The sequence below is a fragment of a genome, unplaced genomic scaffold (genome assembly GCF_019419815.1).
Source record: "Pyrus x bretschneideri cultivar Hongxiangsu unplaced genomic scaffold, Pyrus_bretschneideri_v1 Contig6, whole genome shotgun sequence".
NCBI classification, from domain to species: Eukaryota; Viridiplantae; Streptophyta; class Magnoliopsida; order Rosales; family Rosaceae; genus Pyrus; species Pyrus x bretschneideri.
This window is the reverse complement of record NW_025999798.1, coordinates 1,893,321-1,916,054: the sequence shown is the minus strand read 5'-3', so window position 1 is coordinate 1,916,054 and position 22,734 is coordinate 1,893,321. Positions and strand designations below refer to the sequence as shown.

Here is a 22,734-nt window from a genome sequence, read left to right as displayed (position 1 = left end):
ACAATCCTAAATAAAAGATCAACAGTCATTATATGTCATTGATGAGGAGAGTCTTGTTGAAAATTGTCCTGCGAATTTTCACCGGCCAAGATCGATTAACTTTGGCTAAGAGTGTCTTGGTGAGTTATTGGGCCATGTATAAAACTAGTGCACGTGGCATGCTTTTAAATTTCAACACCAGCCAAGTTCTCATTTATAATCTATTTATTTATTTGTTGAAAAAAGAACAATATTTGTTGTAAGAATTTCGATTTCGTTTGGAGTACCGTCTGCGTTGCAGAGATCAAATTGAATGGCTCATTTATACTTTAAAAAAGAACCCATACAGAAGAAGAGATCTATCTTAAGCCAAATCTTGTTCTAGAAAACTGGTGAAATGTGTTTGTCATGGAAGCTGCGCACCTGCTAACTACTTAGAAGAAGTTTAGGGATACTTAATTAGAAGAAGTATATGTAATTATCTTGAGGTCTAGGTAGATCACATCGTTATCTGAGATATAAACACTTTCCAGTTACATGTCACTTTTGTATACGTTGATATAATTTTGTAGCAAGTTTCCAATTCATATTGAGTTTGAGGATTCAACCACCGTATATTGCTGATCGAGGGGTCCATCAACCACATACATGAAATTATCTCATGATTTTCGTACGTATTCGTGGCACTAATACAAGTTCCTTTTACAATGGAAAGTTTTAGATAAAAGGTCTTCATGATATGGCCAAGTCCATATATTCGTTACTTCGTTTGGTGGCAGCAAGTGTACATGATGGGATGTTATCCAACGTGACATGACATGTATGAGCCATATCTTAGTCAATAAATATGATTATAATAGAAGAAATTCTTGTGTACAACCTACCGCATTCAACATGATGTGAGCATATAGTGCATTTGAATAACACAAAATATATATACGAAATGTTGATTTGGTGTGTGGTGTCTCACAGACACATGATCGGTAAGTCGGATACCATTTTTTCCACAAGGAGTATAAAAAAGAACACTTGACACCATCTAATCTAGGGAGTAGGATTTTCTTCTTTTCAAATTCCCTCCTCGCATTTCCTCCTATTTGAACAGTCATAATTAAGCCACGTCAACTTCTTTGGTGACTTTCTTGATAGAGAGAAAGATAAAAGATATATTGAGAGAGGAGGGGACAGGACGGGAGGGGTTTCGGAGGAGAAAGAATCCTCCTCCCTAATCTAGTATAGCCTGATGCTAAAATGAATTTCATTCGAAAAGGTGTAACTCAGTTAGGTATACAGACCCATATTTTTGCTCCCCATGAGTCGTGTCTGTAAGCAGATTAAATGACTTGCACGCGACACAAATAAGCCTGATATAGCAAGCATAAACGAGCTAACTTCATTTCAGATTGGCCTGGAAAAGCTAGCCATCCGACTTTGCGCTTCATTCTATTAGTTAATTACTTAAAGACTAATCCACCGGCCACTTCCTTCCCATGACATACATCTATCCACAGTTGCTTCCAGATTTGCAATTCTTATAATTTATATGAAATATGAAATGAAATGTGGAAAATTACTAGTTAGATTAAATTAATTAGTCACTCGATCAATGAGTTAATGGATACATATATCCTGTACTTGTCCATGGAGACGTGGAATCTTAAGCTAATTAAAAGACAAATTAAAATTAGACTTAAGACTTAATGTAACTAATGAGAAATTAACTGGATTAAATTATTACAAAATAAATAAATAGAGGGTGGAATGAACGAAGGAGCAAAGAAAAAAAATATAGTGTACGATCACGTTAGACACGCAAATGATGGATTAGACAGATTTATAAGCTATTGGTGATCAGCATATGCTTTCTATGATACTCCATATTCCCTCTCTATTTCCCTATTAAATACAGGCCTTTCAGCTAGCCATATTGTCATTCCTAAAAAAAAAAGGAAACATATTTCATCAGAAAGAGAAAAAAAAGGAGAGACAATGAGATACAGCAATACTTTGATCTTGATCAAGCTTTTGATCATTCAGTACCTCTCGGTTCTTTGTGTTTCTCAGGACTTTGATTTCTTCTACTTTGTTCAACAGGTGTGCTTTTGCTTCAGCTTGCTATGATGACCCGTCCCAAATAGAATATGATCCTCTTTCATTTTCTTCTATATATTTTTTTTCATATTCTATTTCTTCATTTCCTCTTATGTTACTTTTTATAGCCCGTATAAGCGATGTGCACGGTACATGGTTCATAATGCGGAACTCTTTTAGTTTCATCGTAGTAGCTCGACTCATTCGAAAAAGTATTTTCAAAATTTGAGAATCTCAATAAATCCTCTAATTTATTTTTTTTAGTATCTATTTTTTTTAGCCCACCCAATAACTACAAACCAAACGGTTTTCAGTTTCTAAACCCTAGTGGAAATTTTATGCAACTGTTCTTTAGTTTCTAAACCTAGCTAAACATTTTATTTTTCTTCTCTCTTTGATCTTATTTTTGCATATGCAAGTGACCCTTTATTATAGTGGTGGAAATAAATTATGCCTTCGCATTTTGTCGTGGTTTGAACCCTCTCTATTTCCTAATCTAACATCTAACCACTAACGCTATCGTCTTTTCAAATCTCATTTTTCTATATCACATGATGTTTTTTATATCATGCAGTGGCCAGGAGCATACTGTGACACAAAACATACTTGTTGCTATCCCAAGTCAGGAAAGCCTACAGCAGATTTTGGCATTCATGGTCTATGGCCTAATTATAAGGATGGTGGCTACCCCTCTAACTGTGATCCCGACAGCGTCTTCGACAAATCTCAGGTATATTTTAAAGCAACCGAATCAATGGTCTGTGTATCCAATAATGTAAGCAGACAGTAGCGCAAATAAGATTTCAGAGTTTTACAATATACATACACCTATATAGATATGAATATGTATGCATACAGGGAGCTTCAAATACAAACTGAGACTACGCAATGATCATAATGTTTTCATACTCCATTTTTTTATTTGGCTTTTTAGCTAAAATGGTCATTAAGATTGCATAACTTTTTATTACTTTGGTCTGTGAGATTTGAAATTGATAAAAGTGATTTCTGATTTAGTCCACGTCAATCATTATGGTTCTTATGTGAAAAATCTCCTTAAATAAGAACCAAAATGATAAAAATACCCTCAATTTAATAAACAATGGGCCAAAATAATTTGATAAAAAATGAGGGTATCTTTGTTAATTTTCCTATTTTACGGAGATTTTTCACACAATGACGAAAATGATTGATGGTGAACAAACTTAGGAACCACTTCTATTGATTTGAAATCCATGAACCAAAAAGTTGGGAGTTATGTCAATCTCATGGATCAAAACATGAGGAGTCATGTCAATCTTAATGACCATTTTGAAGTAAAAAAATAAACATTTTTATTTGTGTGTGTTTTGAGTGTCTTCTTCTGCTAATTATTCTATTTTCATGGACTATTTATTTTGTACAAAATTAGATCTCAGAGCTGTTGACCAGTCTTAATAAGAACTGGCCATCACTGAGCTGCCCAAGTAGCAACGGTTACAGGTTCTGGTCACATGAATGGGAAAAGCACGGGACTTGCTCCGAGTCCGAGCTCGATCAGAAAGAGTACTTCGAAGCAGCCCTCAAACTCAGAGAAAAAGTTAAACTTCTACAAATTCTAAAAAATGCTGGTAATTCATTAGCAAATTTCAAAAAATTAAGTTTCCGTCTAAAGTTTGAGCTGGCCAGGGGCCGCTCCCAAAGTAAATTCCATAATATCACTTAAAACTAATAAATCAACATTTAAATGTAACTGTTGAATGCAGGAATCGTGCCAAATGATGAACTTTACAACCTAGAGAGCATAGTGGAAGCTATAAAAGAAGGTGTTAGGCACACCCCAGGGATAGAGTGCAACAAGGATTCGGCCGGAAACAGTCAACTTTACCAAATTTATTTGTGTGTCGACACTTCTGGTCAAGACATCATCGAATGTCCTCTCCTTCCAAAGGGACGATGTGCTTCCAAAGTTCAATTCCCTAAATTTTAATTAACTCATTTTTGTAATTCTTTCACAATAATCTTTTACTTTGTAACTTGTTACTCTTGTATGTATCTTTGGCTACCGATGTTGCTTTCAACTAGCTAGCCACTTCATGTGTCATTAGTCATGACTAATTGATGAACTTTCATGTTGCTAATAAATTTTAACCAAACTTTTGGCTACGTTCTCTTTTGTTCTTTATATTTAACTTTGTCTTGTTCCGTTTTCATCCAATAATGCCCTTGATGATTTTAGCTGTCTATTCTCCTAAGTGGCCAGTTTATAGATTATCATACAGAAGCTAATTAAATCAAAAATCGATTAATATTCTAACTATTATCAAATAAATAAAAGGATCATGAGTGCTTGACATGCATGTATAGTTAATAACGAAGCACCATTTCTATTGGAAACCCTACCAAACACGATCGTGCAGTGCTTACTTTTAACTCAAAGAAATTCAACCAAAAATTAAGGGTCATCTCCATTGGAAACCCTTGACACCATCTGATCTAGTGTGGCTCGACGCTATGCTCCCCATGAGAGTGAGTAGCGTCCGTAAGCAAAAATGACTTGCAAGCAACACCAATAAGCCAGATCTAGCTAGTATAAACCAGCTAACTTCATTTAAGATTGGCCTGGAAAAGCTAGCTATCTAACCTAGCGTTCCATCTTATTAATTAGTTACTTAAAGACTAATCCACCGGTCACTTCCTTCCCATGACATACGTCTATCAACCGTTGCTTCCAGACTTGCATTTCTTAATTTATATGAAATATGAAATGTGGAAAATCATTAGTTAGATTAAATTAATTAGTCACTCAATCAACGAGTTAATGGATATATATCCTTTACTTGTTCATGTTAGGGAATAGAGTGTATGGATGGTGTGGATTGATACACTTGTCCCTTGATATGCAAAAGAGTGAGTTAGGATTGTTAGAATCTGTTAAGTGATAAGATTCTAGAGATTAGCTGTACAAATTACCTTTACATAGGTTAATCATTGTTGTATCTTTCTATCAAGAAAATATATATACTTCAACTCATTAATTTTCCTCTAAAGCCTTCTCTTTCTCTCCCAGTCTTTTTCTACACTCTTCTACGGGATATCTTCGTTCTGGTTGATATTGGTGAACAGTTCATGGAGATGGGATCTTAAGCTAATTAAAAGACAAAGTAAGTTAGGTTTAATGTAACTAATGGTTAAGTAAACGGACTAAATTATTTCAAGGTAAATCAATAGGTGGAAAGAACGAAGGAGCAAAGAAAAAAAAGTTGTGTGCGATCACATTAAACACGAAAATGATGGATTACAAGTTTTCATAAGCTATGGTGTCATCAGCATATGCTTTCCGGGATATATTCCATTTACCCTGTCTCTTTTCCTATTTATACAGACATCTCAGCTAGGCATAGTGTCATTGTAATATAGCTCGTCCCCAGCAAAACCCGCCCGCCCCCACCACCCCAGCACCCCTCCCCCCCCCCACCCCACCCCCCACAACAAAAAAAAAAAAAAACCTACTTCTGCAGAAAAAAAGAAAAGAAACAATTGGATACAGCAGTACTTTGATCTTGATAAAGCGTTTGATCACTCAGTACCTCTCGGTTCTTTGTGTTTCCCCAGACTTCGATTTCTTCTACTTTGTTCAACAGGTGTGTTTTTGCTTCAGCTAGCTCCTAGCTGTAACGCCCGTCCCAAAATTTCCTAATTTTAGTGAATATACATCAACATTATCTTCAGCTTGATTTTTCTTCGATCTCAAAACCCAACGGTATTTCAGTTTCAAAACCCTAGTGGAAATTTTACGCAACCGTTCTTTAGTTTCTAAACCTAGCTAAACATTATATTTTTCTTCTCTTCGATCTTATTTTTCTATATGACATTAGTACTGTATATAATCCTCATGATGTTTTATATATATCATGCAGTGGCCAGGAGCATACTGTGACGCCACAAACTTTACTTGTTGCTATCCCAAGTCAGGAAAGCCTACAGTAGATTTTGGTATTCATGGTCTATGGCCTAATTACAAGGATGGTGGCTACCCCTCTAACTGTGATCCCGACAGTGTCTTCGACAAATCTAAGGTACATAATACTTAAGCAACCTAATCACTGGTCTGTGTACATAACCTAACAATGTAAGCAGACAGTATTCGCAAAAAGATGTTCATATAGTTGTATGAATATGTATGCATATAGGGAGCTTCGAATAAAAATTCTGATTACACAGTGATCATGCAATACTGTTTTTCTATTCCATTTTATTTTTATTTTTTGTGCGTGTCTGCGTGTTGAGTGTCTTCTTTTTCTAATCATTCTATGGACTATTTATTTTGATCAAAATTAGATCTCAGAGCTTTTGAGCAGAGTTGATAAGAATTGGCCATCACTAAAATGCCCAAGGAGCGACGGTTACAGGTTCTGGTCACATGAATGGGAAAAGCACAGGACCTGCTCCGAGTCCGAGCTCGCTCAGAAAGAGTACTTCGAAGCAGCCCTGAAACTAAAAAAAAAAAGTTAATCTTCAACAAATCCTAAAAAAAGCTGGTAATTAGTTAGCTAACTTCAAAAAAAATTAAGTTTCAGTCTAGGCTGATCAGGGACCGCTCCCAAAGTAAATCCCATATAATATCACTCAAAATTAATGAATTCAACCTTTAAATGTAACTGTTGAATGCAGCAATCGTGCCAAATGATGAGTTTTACAGCGTAGAGAGCATAGTGGAAGCTTTGAAAGAAGGTGCTGGGTACACTCCAGGGATAGAGTGCAACAACGATTCGGCCGGCCGAAACAGCCAACTTTACCAAGTTTATTTGTGCGTCGACACTTCCGGCAAGACATCATTGAGTGTCCTCTCCTTCCAAAGGAAGGATGTGCTTCTAAAGTTCAGTTCCCTAAATTTTAATTCACTCCTTGTTGTAATTATTTCACACTAATCTTCTGTTGGATTTTTGGATCGGCGGGCCTGCGGAGCCCCACTTTAACAACACCGATAATGTTCCCAACTTTATCACCAGCCTAATCCTTCAGGTATAGGGTTTTATTACAAAATGCCTTGATATTAGTTAAAGTGGAGTAATCATATTTAAACCCCCATTGTTTTTCTTTTCACCCACTGATGTGGGATTCCAACACTCCCTCTCACATGTAACCTCATTTAGTGGTTCACACAATGAGATCTACGCATTGACAATTGAAACTCAGAGGTCGGCTTTATGTTAAGAGTCAATGCTTGTTTTCAATAGAACTCAGAGGTTGGCTCTCTATTAAGAATCATGGCTTATTTCCTTCTCGATGACAAGCTCATTGGTTTGCACGGACTCGAATCTGGCTTTGATACCATGTTGGATTTTTGGATCGACAGGCCAATGGGGCCCTACTCTAACAACATCAATATTGTCCCCAACTTTATCACTTACCTAATCCGTCAAGTGTAGGGTTTTATCATAAAAGACCTCGATATTAGTTAGAGTGGGGTAATCATATTTAAACCCCATTGTTTTTCTTTTCACCCCCAACATCTTCTATTTTCAACTAGCTAGCCACTTGTACTTCATAGGATAAGAGATCAATGGTTGAATGATAGTTTGGTTGTACACATTGATAAAGATGTATTTGATTCTATTGATAATGATGTTGTAATACGACGTTTCCAAAATATGAGAACACATAATGGACAATTATAATGAAAATATGATCGATTTTTCAAAGCTACTTTTGACCCATTGCTATAAATTTCAAGCTCCATAATTGTCTCCATGCATGTACTATCTGACACCTAATGTCACCGAACACAACATCACATGTATGAGTCATATCTTAGCCATCAAATGCAAATATAATTAGAAGAAATTTTTGTGTACGACTGTTGCATCCAACATGATGTGACCACTAGTAGGTTTGAGTAACAGAAAATATATACGAAATGTTGATTTGGTGTGTGGCGTCTCACATACATGTGATCAGTTAGTTGAATACCATTTTTTCCACAAGGAGTATAAAAAAGGAGCACGTGACACCATATGATCTAGTATAGCTTGATGCTAAAATGAATTTAATTTGAAAATGTGTAACTCAGGTAGGTATAATACAAACTCATATTTTTGCTCCCATGAATCGTGTCCGTAAACAAAAATGACTAGCACACAACACCAAGAAGCCTGATCTAGCAAGTATAAACCAGCTAACTTCCTTTAAGATTGTCCTGGAAAAACTAACTAGCTAGCCTTGCTCTCCATCTTATTAATTACTTAAACCTAGCTAAACATTTTATTTTTCTTCTCTTCGATCTTATTTTTCTATATGACATTATATAGCTAATACTATATATAATCCTCATGATGTTTTATATCATCCAGTGGCCAGGAGCATACTGTGACACAAAACATACTTGTTGCTATCCCAAGTCAGGAAAGCCTACAGCAGATTTTGGCATTCATGGTCTATGGCCTAATTATAAAGAAGGTGGCTACCCCTTTGACTGTGATCCCAATAGCGTCTTCGACAAATCTGAGGTATATAATAATTAAGCAACCTGATCAATGGTCTGTGTGTATATCTAACACTGTAAGCAGACAGTATCGCAGAAAACATTTTCATATAGTTGTATGAATTTGTATGCATATAGGGAGCTTCAAACACAAATTCAGATTACGCAGTGATCATACAATACTGTTTTTCTATTCCATTTTATTTTTATTTTGTGTGTGTGTCTGCGTGTTGAGTGCCTTCTTTTTCTAATTATTCTATGGACTATTTATTTTGTACAAAATTAGATCTCAGAGCTTTCATTTGAGCAGTCTTGATAAGAATTGGCCATCACTGAAATGCCCAAGTAGCGACGGTTACGGGATCTGGTCACATGAATGGGAAAAGCATGGAACCTGCTCCGAGTCTGAGCTCGATCAGAAAGAGTACTTCGAAGCAGCCCTCAAACTCAAAGAAAAAGTTAACCTTCTACAAATCCTTTAAAAAGCTGGTAATTAATTAGCTAATTTAAATAAATAAATAAATAAAGTTTCAGTCTAAAGTTTGTGGCTGATGAGGGATCGTTCCCAAAGTAAATACCATGATATCACTAAAAACTAATGAATTCAACATTTAAATGTAATTGTTGAATGCAGGAATCGTGCCAAATGATGAAGTTTACAGCATAGAGAACATAGTGCGTGGAAGCTATAAAAGAAGGTGCTGGGTACAGCCCAGGGATAGAGTGCAACAGCGATTCTGCCGGAAACAGCCCTTACCAAGTTTATTTGTTCGTGGACACTTCCGGCGAAGACATCATTGAGTGTCCTCACCTTCCAGATGGAGGATGTGCTTCCAAAGTTCAGTTCCCTAAATTTTAATTAACTTCTTGTTGTAATTATTTCACACTAATCTTCTACTTTGTAATTTGTTAATTGTCTGTATCATTTTTGTATTTTGGCTTCTGAATTTCTGATGTTGCTTTCAACTAGCCAGCCGCTTGTAGTTCATGTATCATTAGTCATGAATAATTCAACTTTCACACTACAAATAAATTTTTACGAAACTAGCTGCGTTCTTTTTTTGATTTTATTTGTTCCACTTTTATCTAATAATAGAGAGATTTTTTTAGTGTGACAGGAACACGGGATGATACACCATATGCTTCTATAAAAATAGTGGGATATGTGCGTTAAAAATTTAATAACTTAAAAAATAAAAATTTTCATCACTTATATAAAAACACGTAATGTACCACTCATATTTCAGTCACAATGAAAAATTTCTCCCAATAACATCTTTGATGATTTTAGTTGTCTATTCTTTTACGTCATCAATTTAAATATAATTCATGCAATCAGATCAAAAATCGTTTAATATTTTGGAATTGGATACTCTCATGAGCCCAAGGTGAGGATGCTCTTAACCAACATGCGTGAGTTGTTCGATGAAAATCCAACGATTATAATTATTATAACTTTTAACGAATTCCCTTGCTTGTAACCGTTAGATTTTCATCCAACGGTCTACATGTGTTGGTCAAGAGGATTCTCACCTTTGATTTTGGAGAGGATCCAATTCCTAATATTCTGACTATTATAAAAGAAATACACGTGCTGGACATGCATGTCTAGTTAATAATAAAGGTCATTTCCAAAAACGTGTTTATCGTGAAGTGCTTAGTCTCCAATAATTCAAAGAAATTCAACAAAAATTAAAATATGTCATTCAGTATTACGGTGTATTGATATTTCTCTTCACTTAGAAGTGAGAGATATTTTTTTTTATTTGTTGAACAAACGACATATCTACACTAAAGGGGCCTCATAATGGGCTAGCAATAATATGATTCAAATTTGTCTTTGGCGAAAATCGAACCTAAGACCTCTTACTTACAAGTGAAAAAGAATAACACTAGACTATAGTACTAAGTCGCAAGTGAGACATCTTATGTTTGAATCTCGTAGATGGTGAATTCGATACCAAATTAGGTTGTTTATTGTGTGATTTTGCCGAATTCTCATTTATTTTAAAGTAAAAATATCGATGTATTAAAAAAAAAAATCATTCAAAACACAACCAACACGTGTTTATCAAGCATGTTTAGTTAATGGTATAGGCCGGTTTTCCGTTTGTACATGCCATTTTTGGGCCCTCGTTGTAAACTAAAATATTTAAAGGCCGAAGAAAACAGGCTACGCACAATACAAGACACAGGTCCTGCATTAAAACCCACTTAAATAGAGACAATATACTAGTGGAGTGGGAGAATCACACCGCATAATTATTACGTGTCTTACTTTTTGCTATGCTCTTGAAATTCACACTTAATTTACAATTTGAAACAAAGGTATCGTTAATTTACAATTTGAAACTCAACTTTTACTCCACTTTATCGGTGTTCCGTCAATTCTTTTAACGAGAAGGATTTTCTATCCTTTTATGCTTATCCCTTTCATCATCTCCTCTTACATGTTGTTTTTTGTTTTATTATCTCTATAAAAAAATCAATATAAGATGTTGACGTGGCTTAACCGTGACTGTTCAAATAGGAGGGTATGGAAGGATAGAGAGATTAGAAGGGTAGATAATCCTTCTCTTTCTTTCAAATATGTGTTGAGTGTGCTGACGTATGAAGGCAATACAATAATTTCGTTCTAATTGGCACTATTGTACCACCAAAACTGTTAAAACAGCCAATTACTGCTTTTCACGTCCTTAACACCACCCACCACTGTTGAATGAGGAACCGGATCCCTTGGCACATAAATAAACTGAGCCTAAGGATCAAAGAATTTAGACGGTTGAAATTTAATCAAATAGTTATAATTATAATAATTTTTAGAAGGACTTCATGTTTGTAGCCGTTGGATCAAATTTCAACGCCCCAGATCTTTTGCTCAGGAGGCTCTGTTTATTTGGCTCTGGAGCGTGTTAATATTTGAACAAACGATATTATTTACATTAAGAGAGAGGGATGTGTTTAGCCTCACAATAGACTAGTAATAATGTGGTTCAAAATTCAAATTCCCCTTGACGATAATTGAACCTAAGATCTCTTACTTATGAGTGAAGAAAAATATTACTAGTTCGTGGTACTAAGTGGCAATAACACTGTCTTTTTAAATACTCATTTTTGAGGTGCTGTTTTTGGTTGTCGGTTTATAACTAACACGTGGTTTAATTTGATTTGAAGCGTGTAAGTACCGGCCACTAACCAAGTATTATCCCAAAACAAACGGCATTAAAACATGAAAAATAATGCATTGACATACAATCAGTCAGTCAATCACCATATGGCAATTTTATAATTTGAGCAACAATTATTTAGTGGATCCATACCTTTTTCAATAGAGATCTGCTTCTTCATCTCTACACGTGCCTGCACTGTCCTAGGTTGCAAACGACCTCCTAAACAACGTTATTTATTAATATTATCATTTAATATTTTATGATCATTCAATACTACAGTTTAGTTATATTTTTTTTTTCATTTAGAAGTAATAGGTTTTATATTCGAATTTCGTGAATGGTTAATTCGATACCAAATTTAGGTTGTCTATTGTGTGGCTTAGCCAAACTTCTCATCTCCGTAATGTAAAAATATCAACGTACTAAGAAAGAAAAAAAAATTATGCTCACCTTCGCCATCAGGTTTGGCCGACTGTCGGGTCATAGATGGTACCTCTCTGCCAAATTCTTATATTACGTGCAAAGCTTAGTATTAATCAACGTCCAAAGCTTAATGATGTTATGTTACCTTAACTAATAATCATAAACAAAGAAATTAAAGGGAAGCTTAATGATGTTTCATTTGGTCTTTCTTCTACCTTTCGCAAAGCCGCCTGTTGAGTTGTCCCTGCCCAAGGCCTACCCCTTTGGCCCCCCCCCCTTGTCCAAACTTGAAGGTCACATTTCACCAGCAAACTACGGACCACAAAATATTACTGAAACAGTTATACCGTGATGCAATGTTGCTAATTATAAGATAACTAAGACAACATAATTAGTTGAATGGTTACGTATTTTTACTAAAAAAATTAGCGAGTCTCATTATGTTAGGTAATATTTGAGCTCATATAAGTACAACATCTTGACTAGCCAAATAGTTATGCATTCTTACAAAGAACGAGACTCGTTTATATTTAGGTATCATCCAACCTGTATGAATAAAACTTCCCATGCTCACAAACACACCATTTGTGACATCGGCATGACCAGCTGATTTATCGAAGATTTTTTTTTTTTGTTACTAATTAACAAGTTGTTATATATAGACGATATGATTAATGTGTCATCAAATTCATATACAATACAAATAAATACATGTTTCAATTTTCAAAAACATGTGAATCAATAATACTAGAAAATTCTTAGAATTATGGGTTTAGACCAAGGACAAAACCGTCCTTCCACCTTTGAGCATTACCCACCCCCTTTGGCTTCGGCCGGCCCCGCCTGCAATTTCAAGGCGGAGACATACAGGCAACGTACATATCGCCTTCCGATGCTTATGAGGCGGCCCTCTTTGCGGGTCCCGCCCTTAATGGACTCCCCATGATTTCTATCGACCCATTTGACTTAACCACAACAAGTTTTCCGTCCTTTCTGACCAAAAGACAAGGTTTTCCTAGTGCATGGTGGCTGGCCACTGACAGGCCGCCACGTACCATAGTTAGAGGGATAAAAACGGAAAGAGATCATCTTCATATCTCTTCTACCAATGTCATTAGATTAAGTAATTCGGATATTTGAATTTTCATCAAATGATCTACCTGTTTTGATCTCTTAAAAGTTATAATAATTTTTTGTCATTGAATAAAATTTTAGAGATCTGAATTACTTCATTTGAGACCTATGGTCTCAGTGGAAGAGATATTTTTCCGACAAAAACGACCGCCAACGCGCAAATTACCGTTTTCCAGTCGGCTTTTCCCGGTCAATATTCAACGCGTAATCCAAATGTGGACAGGCAATTGTAAGTTTCGTCAACAGCTGAACGGGTCAACATTTATCAATTTTTCTGTTTTAGTAAACATCTATCTTCAATTAATAATTTAATACCATCTTATTAGTCATATTGGATGAACATGTTGCTAAATTATTTTGGTTCAAATAATTTACTTATTAACGTAACCAAAAATGTGCTCATCTCACATGTAAATAATAATCTTGAAAAAGAAACTCATAAGTAAAAAGATTGCTCTCGAGAAAATTATTAAAGTGGTCTTCATGTAATGTTACTAATACACATGTCATAATATAAACAAGATTAATATGTCATGGATCTAAGGTTTCTTATTAATTAATAGATAAACTTGCAAATGGTGAATAGTCCCAGTGTTAGGGGCATTTCTCTTCGATTCATCGCGTTTCAAGTTCAAGTTTTTATTTTTATTTTTTATTTTTAGGTAGTTTTGATGAATTTAGTGTAAACTTATTATTTGTAAACAAAATTAATAGATAAACGTGTGAATTGATTGATGAAACTCATAATAATGTGACAGTTTAACCAAAAATTACTTGTTATTCTTGGTCAAAAATGACTTCTTAGCCTTTTAGGTATTCTGTTTAATGGCTTGGCAATTATGAAGATATAAACAATTATTTCCTTAAAAGATACATGCAGTCCAAATAAATATCACAGCCCCAAAAGAAAATAATTCATTCTCTTATTATGCGTGTGACAATTGATTTTTCTATTTTATTTCATTTTCGTTTGATAATATATTATTTGTTGGTTTTTTTTTTTGTTAATTTTTAAAGTTTTACTTGTTTTGATTATTATTATTTTTTATAAAAATATAATTTAGAAAATATTAAATTTATTAACCACCTACCGTCTCATTATATGATGGTTTTTTTTTTTTTTTTGTGAATTTATTTTTTCTTCTGAAATTTGAATAAAAGAAGGGCAATTTTGAGATTATGAAAGCTTCACCCTATATTTATATACAGATACACTAATTTTCGTTATTTTAGTGATTACTAGCTTAAACCCACACACTTTGTGCGTGTGTGTATGTGTGTTTTTTTTTTTTTATGGTTTTTTCTTGGAAAATATATGGGAGAAAGAAGTTGCATAGAAATGGTGAAAGAGAGAGAGAGTGAGAGAGAGGGAACGTGGGAGTGGGAAGACGTTTATATTTTTATTTTAAATAAGAGATATGTTATAATGATGACCGAAAAAAAAAAAAAAAAAAAAGCCAAGTTAGTTTGTGTGAAATTATAATACGTAATTTAGGTTCATAATTTTTTAATAAATAAAGTGATGTTAATTAGAGTAAAAAATGGTCGAACCAAGTAGCGAAAGAAAAAATGATATCAAGACTTTGCAAAAGACCAAAACAGTTTTCTTTATGGTTTCCCACCGTTTAACGCTTCGACGCGAAGTTTTTCAAATCCATCACTCCCAGCACTTTCTCTCCCGTTTCAAATTTTCTCGGCGAATTTTCTCGCACTTTCCGGCATTCTTCCCAAACAGAAAGTTTCCGCTTCCGCTTCTTCTCCTCACAAGGTGATTTTTACCTTTGTCCTTATTAGTCATGTCTCTAATTTTAAGTCCTCTGTTAGTCATCTTCATAATTTTATCCTTTTACTGTAGCTTGCGTCCCGAGTTGTTCTTCTTCGGCTGCTTCCGCGTTCGGATCTGTCCAGTCCGGTCGCTTGCTTCTTGCTTCAATCGATTCGAGAACTGTTTGGTTGCCGAGAAAGTTGACGATTCTATCAGAATCGAGCTTAGCATAGTGTGCCGTTTTAGTAACAAGACGATCGGAGGTATTGATTTTCTCACTCCAGAACTTTATGGTTCGTAATTCGAAATTCGAAATTAAGCTTCAAATGAATCAGAGAAGAAAATGTTGGATTGATTACTCGACCGAGAAATCTAATTCACTTTATTTTCCGTAATTTCGTCAGAATTTATTACTTCAAGAGCTGTGAGATTGTAGGTTTCAATTTTTCAGTATGGTCCCTGAACTTCTAGTAATTTCAGTATCGTAGCTACTCGTAGGGATTTGACCAGTTGGTCTGTGGATATTTTTGACAAGGAATTAACTGCTACTGTTTGTATTTTGTTGAAATGTCTTAAAATATTATATGTTTTTCTTTTTAATGGAAATTTTCAACTTTTTTAGAGCAACTTTCCTCACACTGGATAATGTTGATCACTCAAAGATAAATAACTCGCCACTCTAAAGAATCTACCAAAGAGATACGAGTTTAGAAGTAATTCTCAATTTCTGGATAATGTCTTTCCGTACATGAGGAGGGATTTTAAATAGTCTGGGCATGGAACAACCTTCCGTGAATAGGCTAACCCTTATTAACGATTGTATGAACTATGACTTCAAAATGTGCATAAACTTAATTTAATACTGATCATGAACTTAAATGAAAACATTGAACAAGCTTTTAATGAAATATGATGAATGACCATGTAATAATTAGACGAGTCCAGATTCGGTGCCATCTCTGGTGCTTCTGGAAATAGTTGGGGATGCAAAGTGGACATTTAGGATTTAGATCGAGATAAGTTGCGAATGAAATGATTGAAGTTGGGTACCTTGAGAATTATATGTATGCATAGCATTGCTTATTCATTTTCGTCTGATTTTTCAGTTGGTGATTTTTGTAAGTTCTTGTAGACTGATTAATTTGGGTTTTGGTTCAGTGTGGTAGTGTCTCTGGAAGATAGAGTTGTTGGCAGAGCCATAGTTGGTTTCTCTTTGGATGGCAGTCTGAAAAGGAAGATGTGAAACATTTACTTGACACTTGACAGAAGTAGAGATCCTTCCACGTGTACCAGTATATGTCTTGTGACCTGTTGATTTCTTACCGAAGATCCTTAGCTATTTGCATGTGGCAGATCATTCTTCTCTCTCTTTTTAAGCACCTGGTCTCTTGGATTTTCCTGTGAGGGATTGACGTTTAGTGATTCATGCGCGTGATTCTCAAAAGATGTTAATTGGGCTGCATGATGATCAATAACTTGGGAAGTTGGGCTAAGAGCTGTTGATGCAATTTCGTAATCCCCAGAATGAAGAAATCATATGGCAGTATTGTGGCTGCATGTCTATTCATGCTGCTAGTTTTGAGATATGGCATCATAAACTATCCTGCTGGGGATAGTTTCTTAACCAATGCATTCTACACGAATATTAGTAATCCTCTTGAATGGTTAGATACTACTCCACCTGCAGTTCAGAATCCAGAGAATGCTTCTGAAGTGATTTCTGGAGAGACTATAGCCCTTAGCCTCTTTGCTCAGAGGAATGTATCCAATGAAGAGCGGCAAACTATGCATACATGGAACCTTTTGAAACATCTGATTAATCAAGCTCAGGGTTTGCCTAATGGGGTGGATGCTATAAAGGAAGCTGGAGTTGCATGGAATAGTCTTATGGCTTCGGTTGAAGAGCAAAGACTTGGTCACACAAATGAAATTTCACCTGGGAAAGCAAAAGAAAAGCAATGTCCTCATTTTCTTAATAAAATGAATGGGACAGGAATCGACAATAGTGTTTCTAAGTTGCGGGTCCCTTGTGGCCTAACTCAAGGTTCTTCAATTACAGTTATTGGCATTCCGAATGGATTTCTTGGAAACTTTCGAATTGACTTGACAGGGGAGCCTCTTCCAGGGGAGCCCGACCCACCCATCATATTGCATTATAATGTTAGGCTAAATGGTGATAAGGTAACTGAGGACCCCGTAATTGTCCAGAACACATGGACTGTTGCTCATGATTGGGGTGAAGAGGAGCGTTGCCCGTCCCCAACTCCTGAAAAGAATAATAAAGGTAACTTGCTGCCGCTTTTTCTATTAGTCGATCATATCAAAGATTTAGTATGTAGATTTGTTTGACATATTACAGTTGATAATTCATTGACTTATTGTGCCTGGTGACAAATAGTGGAATTGCTGTTACAGTAACATGACACAGTTTGTCAATAGCTTTGTAGCCCATTCTTCCTTTTCTCGTCATGGTGTGCATCCAACAGATAAACTCTTTTCTTTACCAGTAATGCATATTATGTTCGACCCTTTTAAATAGAAATTAGTACTTTGTTAGTCCAAGAAAGTTGATAATTGCATTACCCACGTTAGACACAGAATTTCTGCTATAAGTTAAGAAAAATATTCAACCCATATTTTGCCTAAAGAATTTGATTTATCCAGAAGAAGATTGTCTTCAATACACTATTTGGTGCAGTTACTGGTGATAATTGTCTATAATTCTTTTCATGTTCGGGTGATAGCATGCGACTTATCGTAATGTTTCCATGTGAAACCATGCTCAGTTACTTGTTTCTGTATATAGTTTGTAAGGCCTATTAATTGTTACTCTTACTTTATCTTAAATTGTTAATGATTGCCAGTGGATGAATTGGACCAATGCAACAAGATTGTTGGAAAAACTGAAGAGCAGACAATGCGTTCCAATGTTTCAAGGCAGGCTTCAACTGCGCAAGACGGATCAAAGTCCAGAAGATACTTTCCATTTAAGCAAGGGTATCCGTTTGTTGCTACACTTAGAGTGGGTTCAGAAGGAATCCAAATGACTGTTGATGGGAAGCATCTAACATCTTTTGCATTCCGCGAAGTAAGTTCTTCAAATTTAATATTTTTTGTTGCTTTTGGAATTAAAAGGTAAAGTCCCAATGAATTCATATGCTGTTTTGCTGGTTTTCTATTCAGACTTTGGAGCCATGGCTTGTTAATGAAGTAAGGCTATCTGGGGATTTGAAATTAGTTTCTGTCCTAGTCAGCGGTTTACCCACATCAGAGGAGTCGGAGCACATAATTAATTTAGAAGAACTCAAGTCTGCACCTCTCTCTCCTCACAAACAAATGGATCTCTTTATTGGTGTTTTCTCTACCGCAAACAATTTTAAACGAAGGATGGCAGTTCGAAGAACATGGATGCAGTATGCAGCTGTGCAATCAGGGGCAGTTTCAGTTCGCTTTTTTGTTGGTTTGGTGAGCTCGCATGTGAAACCTTGTTCTTCGTTATTACAACAGTTCTTTTCTCCATCATTGGGCGTGTTGCTCATTAATGTGCAAAATTTATGACTGTTTTCACCAAAACATATTTGTGCCGTCTTTTCTATATCCTCGTTATGTTTTCTTTGAGTCCTTTTGCTAAATTATTCATCAAGTTTGTAACATAATGCAGCATAAGAACCAAATAGTGAACGAGGAACTTTGGAACGAGGCACAAACCTATGGAGACATACAGCTGATGCCTTTTGTTGATTACTATGGCCTCATTACCTGGAAAACTTTGGCCATCTGCATCTTTGGGGTAAAATCCTTACTTTTTCTTGAGTGCGTGGCGTGGGGATATCTCTTCTTTTTCTAATTGATTTGATTGCTTCAACAGACGGAGGTTGTTTCAGCAAAGTTTGTTATGAAGACGGATGACGATGCATTTGTTCGTGTGGATGAAGTGCTAGCTTCCTTACACAGGATCAAAGTGAATCGTGGCTTGCTCTATGGCCTCATTAACTCAGATTCTCGACCTCATCGAAGTCCAGATAGCAAGTGGTATATCAGCAATGAGGTAATTTTCTACACTTCGCCAACTTTGCAAGCTGTGGTACAACTGAGTTTGTTCCCCAAATTAGGAATCAAATTACAATATCTTAAATTGATGCGTAGTTTATCGTTGTAAAAGGTTAAAGAAATTGTATTCTGCTTCTCACATTTTTTTCCCTTTCGCTGTGTCTGCTGCGTTAATCAAGGAATGGCCCGAAGCGACTTACCCACCTTGGGCGCACGGTCCTGGTTATGTGATATCGAATGACATAGCAAAGGCGGTTTCGCAGCGATATAAAAGGGGAAGATTAAAGGTAAGAAACAATCATTTTACAACCAGTCTATCACTATAGCTTCTCAATCAAAAGGATTCCAGTATCTGAAAGAGAACACTGCTTTGTTATGATCAGATGTTTAAGCTGGAAGACGTGGCGATGGGTATCTGGATCGCGAATATGAAAAAGGAGGGTCTAAATGTACGGTATGAGAAGGAAGAGAAGGTCTACAACGAAGGATGCAAGGACGGGTATGTCGTTGCACATTACCAAGGTCCCCGGGAGATGCTTTGTCTCTGGCAGAAAATTCAAGAAGGGCAAGTTGCTAAATGCTGTGGTGGTGATAGGTAGACACAGCTAGATCATTCGTTCCATATCGGAACCTTTTAGTTGCGATCAACCTCCGAAGCTGAAGAGAGAAGTCTTGGTTAGCCCGATCATTTTGTCTGAGAGTAGATGACCGAGATGGACCAAAGCCGAGACCCTACCAAGGCGCTAACTAAAAGAGGAGAGAGTTATTTCAGTAACGAGCCTACGATTGCTGTATATTTTAGTTAATACTATGTAGCGATGCCATAGGATATAGTATAACAGAGGTGGAGTTGATGTATAGAATTCACGCGCAAACAAATCTATCTTGACAAGAAACCATGCTGAGAAATTGCAATCTCGAATGCCTGAATCCTTTCCCCAGTAGCAAAACCGTTGCGGTCATAAGATGATATTTCATGTATGTTGAGTTCATTGCAGGCCTTGACGAGCTCCTCACCGGGACGTTTAGCAGCTTCCTACAAAAGTTTAGGCAGAACAGAGTTAGAGAACTTGCACCGTGCACTACCAAATAGTTCTGCGAATTGAAAATGGCTGAGATCGCGCCGCTCGAGCTTGAAGTCTACTAACACTGGTACTACAATCGGGGCTCTGACGAATAGATTTCTGCAGGGTGCTTCCGTAAAACAAACAATTCTTGTTTTGGTCATCTACCAGCATTGCATACAACTGTTTATCTGAACAGAATACTGAAAGCCTCGGTCTCTTGGATGTGCCGTTATACTGATTCAGAAGCGAAAAAAAGACCGCAATTCCGGCGGATCAGAAACCAAAGCAACCAATACACGCATATTTCATCAAATGCATGGAAGATGACAATGACATTACCTTCTTCTGCATTCTTCTGTTTCGAGTTTTCGCACTATCCATCCTGGCATTCCCCCTCGCTCTCATAACAAACGGCTTCACCGAGAAACCTACACGAAACCCAAGCTTTAACGGTACACCAATAACACAGAGTTGCATGCACAGCAGCACAAGTAGTGTAAGTTGGATCATTCACTTGTTCTTCCAGTCTGCTGCATGGGTTGAATTTGAAAGATGGAAGCTGCCGAAGAAGATCCAAAAACGCAGAAGTCGAGAACTTGAGAGCAGCAGCATTCGCAAGAGCCATGCCCACACCACTTTATGTTCAAAAGAAGGTCGTTGAGGAATTTCATCAAACACCTTGCGTGCGGTCTTTTCAGAAAGTTAAAATTGCGCTGATTTTAGAAGTTTCGTAACGGGGGCGTATTCTGGCGCAGAGGCACAGTTTCCGGTTTGGCGGCTCTCTTGAATCTTCTAAGTATGGATTACTCAAGAAATCCACAGGGATCGGGCTTGAATGTACCAAAAAGCGATGTCGTATTAACTAGGCGAGGGTGCGTTTCAAATTTCTATTTATTTTATTGGGATTTCATTTTTTAATTCATACTTCGATTTAAGGACAACAAAATAAAAATTATGTAAAAAATAAAAATAAAAGTGTGAATATCGTTATTTTTTTAAAATATTTTGGAATAAACAAAAATAATAATTTTAGTTCATACACCACGTGTAGTGTGACAGTAGTCTCACCTACCTTGTCTACGGAAAGGGATACTCGCATCCGGATTCTTTTCAGCTAATCTTACTCATTAAATAATTTAGATCTTTGAAATTTAATCTAACGATTATAAATAGAAATTTTGCTTTAAAAGTTATAATAATTTTAATAATTTGACCAAATTTACGGAAAGGGATACTTGCATCCAGATTCTTTTCAACTAATCTTACTCTTTAAATAATTTAGATCTTTAAAATTTAATCTAACGGTTATAAATAGAAATTTACTTTAAAAGTTATAATAATTTTAATAATTTGACCAAATTTACAGAAAGGGATACTCGCATCCGGATTCTTTTCATCTAATCTTACTCATTAAATAATTTAGATCTTTAAAATTTAATCTAACGGTTATAAATAGAAACTTACTTTAAAAGTTATAATAATTTTATTAATTTGACCAAATTTTAAATGTGTGAATTGTTTGACGTAAAGATTACGTGGAAGGCATCCAGAAGTTCCAGATCTTTCTACACCCTTCTTCTTCCTTAAGTGGTCATGCTCCCCTCACCTCTTTAATCCTCCCCCTCCCGATCGCTAAACCCCATTCTCTAATTTTTCTAATTTTTTCTCATTCTTCGTTTTCCCCAAAGTTCCCTGAAAATTTCTCTGTTTAAGCTTTCAATCCGAAAAAAACCCACAAGTTTCATGGATTCCGAACCTGAGTTCGCATCCTTTTTTGACTGGTTCACGAGGAGGGGTCGAGATCGAGAGCTCTCTGTGCTCATGCCCTTAATGTTAGGTGCAGTCGCCTCCGCCGCGACACTCGACCCGGAAAACCCAGATGGAGAAAACCCGGAAAGACGAACCCCGCGGGAGCGAATATTTCTCGTCGACCCTTTCAACCAACGCGTGGCGGTGATCGGAGGCGATTCGGACCTGGACTCGCTGCTGCAGGGGCTGGGTGGCAAGGACGGTCAGCCGCCTGCGTCGAAGGCGTCGATCGACGCCATGCCGAGTGTCAAGATTGTCGAGGCGGACGTCGGGTCTGAGTGCTCGATTTGCTTGGAGCAGTTTGAGGTCGACGGCGTGGCGAGGGAGATGCCTTGCAAGCACAGGTTTCATGGGGATTGTATAGAGACGTGGCTGAAGCTTCGTGGGTCGTGCCCGGTTTGCAGGTTTACGATGCCGGTTGAGGAGGAGGAGGTGCGGAAGAAGGGCGGTGAAGCAGGCGGAGAGGGAACGAGGGTCCACGGGGAGATTACGGTTAGGGTTTTTGTTCACAATGGCAGGAGAGCAAGCGAGGGTTCTGAGCAATCCAGCGATGATGATACGATGCAGAGTTAGAATAAAAGTTGCTTTAGTAAAAATAAAAAATTCTTTTTTTTTTCTTATGAATTTGTGGGAACGAGGAGGAATATTGTACAGGATCTCAAAGATTTCAAGGTTCAAAATTAGTTTTATATATTGTGGTAATTCTCATTTTACGGGGAAATTCGCACTTTGCTAGTTTTAATTTTTTACTCTTCATTTTTATCTAAAAATTGAGAAATGATA

General features: G+C 36.5%; 4 protein-coding genes and 2 pseudogenes across 4 annotated transcripts; 5 read left to right on the top strand and 1 right to left on the bottom strand.

The window, feature by feature from the left end:
- Positions 1-1,755: 1,755 nt before the first annotated feature.
- LOC103950816 (ribonuclease 3) lies at positions 1,756-4,213 on the top strand. The gene is made up of 4 exons (XM_009362057.3): positions 1,756-2,073; positions 2,645-2,800; positions 3,482-3,680; positions 3,816-4,213. The coding sequence occupies exons 1-4, from the start codon at positions 1,969-1,971 to the stop codon at positions 4,037-4,039; spliced, it is 684 nt and encodes a 227-aa protein (XP_009360332.2). The 5' UTR covers positions 1,756-1,968; the 3' UTR covers positions 4,040-4,213.
- A 1,153-nt stretch (positions 4,214-5,366) lies between these two features.
- On the top strand, positions 5,367-6,949 carry LOC103950952 (annotated as a pseudogene).
- A 1,532-nt stretch (positions 6,950-8,481) lies between these two features.
- LOC103950951 lies at positions 8,482-9,536 on the top strand (annotated as a pseudogene).
- Positions 9,537-14,807: 5,271 nt separating this feature from the next.
- Positions 14,808-20,017, top strand: LOC103950813 (beta-1,3-galactosyltransferase GALT1). Its single transcript, XM_009362054.3, has 9 exons — positions 14,808-15,028; positions 15,116-15,288; positions 16,184-17,309; positions 17,890-18,113; positions 18,209-18,490; positions 18,687-18,815; positions 18,894-19,073; positions 19,255-19,362; positions 19,459-20,017. Exons 3-9 carry the CDS (start codon positions 16,550-16,552, stop codon positions 19,672-19,674), a joined length of 1,899 nt encoding a protein of 632 aa, XP_009360329.2. The 5' UTR covers positions 14,808-15,028; positions 15,116-15,288; positions 16,184-16,549; the 3' UTR covers positions 19,675-20,017.
- LOC103950814 (50S ribosomal protein L18) lies at positions 19,907-21,130 on the bottom strand. Its single transcript, XM_009362055.3, is given in 5 exon segments — positions 19,907-20,111; positions 20,224-20,376; positions 20,482-20,570; positions 20,657-20,710; positions 20,713-21,130. Coding segments are annotated over 5 exon segments (507 nt in total). The 5' UTR covers positions 20,768-21,130; the 3' UTR covers positions 19,907-19,955.
- A 562-nt stretch (positions 21,131-21,692) lies between these two features.
- On the top strand, positions 21,693-22,664 carry LOC103950950 (E3 ubiquitin-protein ligase MPSR1). Its single transcript, XM_048572071.1, has one exon. It carries the CDS (start codon positions 21,886-21,888, stop codon positions 22,522-22,524), a length of 639 nt encoding a protein of 212 aa, XP_048428028.1. The 5' UTR covers positions 21,693-21,885; the 3' UTR covers positions 22,525-22,664.
- Positions 22,665-22,734: the final 70 nt, after the last annotated feature.